The sequence below is a fragment of the Odontomachus brunneus genome, unplaced genomic scaffold (assembly GCF_010583005.1).
Source record: "Odontomachus brunneus isolate Ranch 3 - 2012 unplaced genomic scaffold, Obru_v1 Obru_scaffold_001, whole genome shotgun sequence".
NCBI classification, from domain to species: domain Eukaryota; kingdom Metazoa; phylum Arthropoda; class Insecta; order Hymenoptera; family Formicidae; genus Odontomachus; species Odontomachus brunneus.
This window is the reverse complement of record NW_022639451.1, coordinates 8,270,151-8,277,042: the sequence shown is the minus strand read 5'-3', so window position 1 is coordinate 8,277,042 and position 6,892 is coordinate 8,270,151. Positions and strand designations below refer to the sequence as shown.

Sequence of the window (6,892 nt, the reverse complement as noted above, 5' to 3'; positions counted from 1 at the left end):
TCCTGTAAACTGCATGTAGAAAACAAGTGATGATGGCGCGCATTTGGTTGTGTGGTCCAGGTTAGTGTGACGTTCTGAAACTGAGGTGACGTGTATTAGAATAAAACGTTTTTCACAATCTGTGTGTAATGTAAAACTTTGTGTGCTGCTATGAGTCTTTTGTCTTAAGTTCTTGTCTTAAGTTCATCTTCAGATACTCCGTAGCCAATAAAATGATCCGTACATCATCTGAAGATAAACTTAAGACGGTCTTAAATATAAGATCCGACTATGAATACCGCCCTATGTGCAAAAAATAACGAGTATTAGTATGTATCTGTGCGTGTGCAGGATAGCCTGTGTGTGTCTGTATGTGTGGTGAATATCTTATGTCGAAGATATCTTTGTATGTGTATATATATTTTTATATGCGTCTTTATGTATCTGTTGTATATTTGTGTGTGTGTGTGTGTGTTGTTTGCGATTGGATGTTTAAATATATGTAATTCTCATTTTGCTGCATATCCTCTTGATGTCGTTAATATTGTCGATTGTTCTAGGTGCGATGGAAGGCGCCGCTGTTTTCCTCTTGCATTTTTGTTCTTCATCATATAATGTCGTTTGGTAATAAAGTGAAGAGTGCGCTTTTGTCCATCCATTTATCTGGAAATGTAGGATAACATGTATATTAAAATATTTTGTATATTCACACGCACATGCACGCATGCACGCATGTATGCATATGTCTCATTTCTCTGAACATTAATAGCATTTCTTCTACTACTGACGTTTATTCCGCGTGAATTAATGCGGCGACGATATACGTTGATGTTTCTGTGACGTCCTCTTCATCGCTGTCGCTGCCGTTATTCACTGATGCTTTTTCAGATAAAGGCATCCTATAGCCTTTCGCATGCACTTGGTCGGAGTTAATAACAACAATGTCGTTACTTATGTTACTACATTTGTATATATAAAAGGCTAAAGATGGCATTCCAACATTATAAAAATTATCCACGTCTAAAAAACGCTTTACAGCTAAACGATAAGAACCGTTCTCTGCAATAATATGCAAGACAATACAAATTGACCGATCTAACAAAATGCAACAATTGTCTCGCATATTGGTAGTTAGGCGTATTCCATTACATTCAATTTTCAAATAATAATTACTATTTTCATTATTCTTACATGGCATTGACACGCGAGTGGATGAATCGATTTTGAAATTCTCATGTCCGTGATATTGTATTTCTGTCATTCTATTGGCAAATTGTTGTAAAGATAAACTTGGTTTTCTACAATATTTACGAAAAATGGACATATTATTTTCATACGGAAAAGCGGAAAATGATTCTAGACTACCAAAACGCCTAACGTCGTTTGTGAGATGAAGTAGACCATGGACATTGTAACTAGTAAAATTTGAGCCAAAAAGATTATTAGAACGAACTACAAACTTTTGCAATACAAGTTCCGCGATCGTCAGATATTTCTCCGAATGGCACTTTAATAGTAAGACCCTTATAGCAGCATGTAAAAGTAAGAAGTGTTTATACAATTGTTCATCCAAAATACCGTACATAACAACAGGCCCTGTATACAACAGAAATTGGCGAAATTCTGTTGCTTTATATTTGGAATATGCATCTAAAGATCTAGGGCGTCTTGAGAAATCCGTAGGACAATATTGTCGTAAATTATTTAAACGTGCACTAATTGTAGAAATTGATACTGCCGGAAGTTTAGCTAACCGTGAATACTTGCCATGTACCAATGCGGACAATATTTTTTTCATCACACCCAAACATACTAAGTGCATATACTCAAAGGGCACTTGGGAAACCATTCCTATTGGCAGCATAAATAATGGACTTATACCCTTCTTGTGATGATCTTCATCAAGATGCAATTTATAATCTTTATCACTACGAGGAGGATGATTTATACCATTGAAGACGTAACGACCATTGCTTTGTATGCCAGAAATTTTACACTTGGAACAGGGATGACATGATGTATGACCACGATGATTTAGAATGAACGCTCGAGCCGTTGCATCAGCTATGAAGGACCTTAATTTTATTACTATAACACTGCCACGAAAAGTTATACCTCCCTTGGATATAATGGCTGCAATATCAGCGATGAATTTTTCAAAGAAAGCAACGGGATCACTAGGCTTTTGTGCACCTTTATAAAGTCCTACAACAATTGGTTTAACATTTCGCACGTTTACTAATCTGCATTGAATTGGCCAGATTTGAACAGTGGATGACTTATCCAAAGTACATCCATCAATGTTGAAATCAATTTCTAATTCTGTAATAACATGTTCAAATGAAGAATTTAAGAGATTTTCAACAATTCCTTCTTCTAGATTGCAATGAACATATTCCCCTGGCTTAATTTTAAATACAACGACAGGATGTCGTGGTGTATGTAGAAGAGTTCTTACATCTTTGGGCAAATTACTAAAGCAAGAGTGCGATCTTAAAATAGACAATATACTATTCCCTTGGCAATGCGTTATTTTGAACAAAACAAGATGCTATATTTTCACGAAAAGATGGTTCAAACAAACTGATAGAAAGTGAAGAGTATGAACAAGAAACATCAGAAAAAAGAACAAGACTCCTTATCATCCTTAACGTTCGTACAAATTGTGCGGACATCATTAGTTACAGAATTGAAGTTATTTTAAATAGGATCTGCAACGGATGAACTAGGAATATCTTGTAACACAGAATTATTAGCGGAGTTTACACGTGCACTGTTGCATGTACGTATTTCATAAGAATATCGCATGCCCAAGTTGAGCCTGATTTCATGAAACACGCTATTCCGCTGTCTCATGGACAATTTATGGGGCGATTTACGAGAGGTGGATATTTGTATATGTGGTTTCATGTTTACATAATCTCGTTGCACGGGCCAAATGTAGCATCCAAAAGTATCCAAATCGTTTTCTTCTCCTTTGATTTGCGTGAGAGCCTGAAGACACGTACGTGAATAACGAACAGTATCCAAATGTACTATTAAATACATTGATAATACTGCGCACTGAAATATAGCTCACAAATTCTTCGAGTAATAAGCGGGGAGCACTACTCTTGCATAAAGGCATAATGCACAACGCACAAGAAAATTAACCAATCAGAATCCTCATTTCTATTATCACGATGAAAATGGTCAGTTTTTTTATGCGTTGTGCATTATGCTTTTATGCAAAAGTGTGCGCTCTTTGCTTAAGCCTGCACAATTTTGAAATTTTTTTCTCTACTTTGTGACGTGACGATTTTTTGTTATCGTCCGTCGCTCGGAAAGTCGTGAGGAAGCCGAAAGCGGGCTTCCCGGCTGCAGGTGGATGTCGCGTCCTGACGGTAAGGCGAATAGGACGCGAGCCTGCGTGGCCCGAATTTTGTGTATAAAATAAGAGTGCGGGTGACGAGAGGTCGGGTCAGGAAGAAGAGGACTTCAGGGAGGATCTGCTGCCGCCGAGGGAGAGAGCAGTCAGGCTCGGGAGCATCGGACGGACCAAAAATCTCAGGTGAATCGCTTCCTTATTATTATTAGCAAGTAAGGACCGACAGGGAATCCGTTCTAAGGAGGCCTGTTTTAGCCGAAGACCCCTGCTAACGAGGAGAGCGCAGAGAGAGAGAGAGAGAGAGCTGCCGAGGTGGATCAGTCCTGAGCTGCCGCAAGGGAGCCGCTGGGACGGAGTCGACGGACACCGCGGACGAGCGGAGGACAGCTGCTACCAGGGCGAGTCTGACAAGCACGTCCTCCGCGACCCGGAGCGTCCTCCGAGCCAGGCGAAGACGCCGCGAGGCTCGTGGGCTGAAGAAACAACGGTTGCCAATACGACGAAGCTCCAAGGTCGGAGAGACCGACCGGCCAGAAAGATCTAGCTGGTAAACAACGGCTAACGCAAAACAACGGCCGAATAACGGGGATTCAATCCTGCAAATCGGCCAATCAACGGCCGATAGCTGTCGGAGAGAGCAATTCAAACCTGAGATAAAACGAGGTCCCAACGATAGCTCGAGAGCTTTTTCCTGTGAGCCGTGCCGAGTGTGTGAAGGACGTGCCATCCACAAAGCCGACGATTAAGGACGACCTGACCTCCGCATCTGTAAGGCTGCTACCGCACGCGTTGAACGATTTGTGAACCCAGAGGGGACCGCCGCTGCTCGTTGTCGACTGCCCCGCTCCGCCTTTTGGTGAGTCCGTTCCACGGAGAACGATTTTTAGTGATTAGTGTCACGGAGCGGTGCGGCGTCGGGGAACTGGAGCTCGGCCGTCCACCCTGGGCGAGGGCCAGGGTTCGCGTTCCTCTCGCGAAAGGAGGAGCTCCGCGTATAGCGTAAAACCCGACTGGTGAGCTGTCGATTGTCCGTCGTGCGCGAGAGATCGAGCGAACACACCGCCGAAAAGCCTACGTGGCTGTCGTGACCTTCGTGGTCACGACTCGAAAATCGAAGCTGCCGAGAACCAGCATCGCGACCGCGAGCAAGGATATTTATATTGTGTTAGTTAGAATCGCTGCCGAATTATAAAATTACGTGAATTGTTGTCGTGTGAACGCGGGCAAACATCCCGTCATTGTACTTAGCTACCGTCGAATAAAATTCGAAGAGAGAACATCCGCCTTTATTATTTCAGCACCCGCCAACTATTAATCCTTCCGACATCGCGCGAACCAGCCCCTCTACCGAGAGCAGGGCTGAGCTGCCGGACGTGCGAGCGAGCCGTTCGGGCGGAGGGCCGGTTGTCCTCGTCGGCGAGACCACCGCTTAAAGTAATAATTAGTGTCGATACTTTTTAGTGGGTACGGACCGCCGTACCTGGCGCCCAACTAGAGCTTTGTGTTGTTCGTGTGAGCTGTCGGGTTTCGCCGGATCTGCCGAACGGTCGCCGAGGCGCGAAGAAAACATCATTTTGTGTCGCTGCACTCGATTAGTGAAACCGGCTGCACGAGCCGCGAGAGTAGCGTTACAACTTATGCGCACAGAGTTCGGCGCCGTTTGTCTGTGATATCTATAGGTGTTTTTTTGTTTCGTGATCACGGTAAAGGCCTTTGCACGTAGAAAAATTTTAACCGTAACCGTAAGGTCGTAAGAAAACTGACCAATCACAGTCGATTATTCTTCGAACGCAAGGAGAATAATCAACTCTGATTGGTCAGTTTTCTTACAACTTTACGGTTACGGTTAACATTTTTCTACGTGCAAAGGTCTTTACGTTTGCTTAATTGGTTTGGTCCACTTAACGCTCGCAACGTCGCAAGCGCCATTCTATCTTACTTTAACATCCAATGAGCAACGTTGCAAGCTTTAAGTGGACCAAAGTAAGCAACCAAACGCTACCGTAGTCACGAAATAAAAATATCCTCAATGGTCGGTATTCATAGTCGAATCTTATTTCAAGACCGTCTTAGGCTGATATTTCACATGTCGTACGACAAGCTTTTTGGATACGTTTATTGGTTGACGAACCGAAAACCTAGAAATACTCTATTCGTCAACCAATAAACGTATCCGAAAAACTTGTACGACACGTGAAAGTTATGTCTTAAGATGCGAATACGGCTCTATGATTGATTCATGACATCTTAAGATAGTACTTAAGATGATCTTAAATATAACATCGCACTGTGAATACCGGCCAATATGTGTACAGTTTTATGGGAAAGTAGTAGTATTTGTACATGACGTCATGTAGTGCTATTTAAACATGGTGTCACCAATGGGTGTATATCAGTTGGACACGGGGCAATTGGACACAGTACAATCACAAGTCGCTGTTCCAAGGGACCCTACAAATGTCTCTAATCACACGGTGCTGTGATTCGCTGTGTCCAAATGCCCCGTGTCCAAGTGCACCGCTCCCGTCACCAATCACCTAGCTAGGTAGTGAAAGGCAGATTTCAGATTGGTTACGCCATCATGTAAACATTCTTGATTAGATATTGAGAAGTCACGCGTGCTACACGTGCTACAAGTTGAGCGTTACAAGTCACGTGGAGTTCAATTGTTCGTGAGTTACATTCGACGACTTTGTGAAATGAAAGAACAATTGACCATTGAAGAATATTACAATATATTTGTACGATTTTCTGATTTGTGTGAAGAGAGAGAGAGAGAGGATTTAGTCCAAACTTGGTACAGAATAAAGGTACGTATAAATTTGTAATATTATCGTCGCTATGAAAACTTTTTTATGATTTCTAAATATCACCTATGTAACATAGCAGCGCCGATAAAAACGCTAGAAAAGCACTAATGTAAGAATTCTGCATATTTTTTTAGTGTTTTAAGAGCACAAAAATCATGCTGAATTCTTGAATTAGCACAGTTTTCGTGCTTTTCCAGGACTGCTGTGCTACGTGAGCAGTATATTCAGAATTTAATGCAGTATATGATCATATTAATATCTCGAGTTCCCAAAAACATTCACATATGAGGTTTTTCCATGGTAATGATGAAGTATATATTCTACTTTTCAACATTGTTCACATTTAAGAAACGAAGTCTTCTCAGTAAACATGCCCAATAAGCACATCGTTACATGTAACGTACATGTTAGTTGTGATTTCCTACTGAACAATGTAACTGTTATATAACACGCATGTTATATAAAAGTTACATAGTTGAGTAGGAAACATAATTATGTTTCCTACTCAACTATATAACTTTTATATAACATGCGTGTTATACAGGGTGTTCAAAAAGTCCCGGACCGGTGAAATATCTCGAAAACTAAGCATTTTAGAAAAAAATGTTTCAGATAAGAGTTGTGGCGTTTAAAAAGATGTATTTACTGATCACATCAGTTTGACCTTGGGTTGCGTAGCGAAGGTCAGGTCAAGGTCACATTAATTTTTTTAAATGGAACACCCCATTTTTCATTG

At 41.5% G+C, this 6,892-nt stretch overlaps 1 protein-coding gene across 1 annotated transcript in view; it reads right to left on the bottom strand.

The window, feature by feature from the left end:
• Positions 1–769: 769 nt before the first annotated feature.
• LOC116850408 overlaps positions 770–6,892 on the bottom strand; it is a 17,296-nt gene continuing 11,173 nt past the window's right edge. The window contains 2 exon segments of the mRNA XM_032828710.1: positions 770–2,507; positions 2,509–2,562. Of these exon segments, the coding sequence (XP_032684601.1) occupies positions 770–2,507; positions 2,509–2,562 (1,792 nt within the window).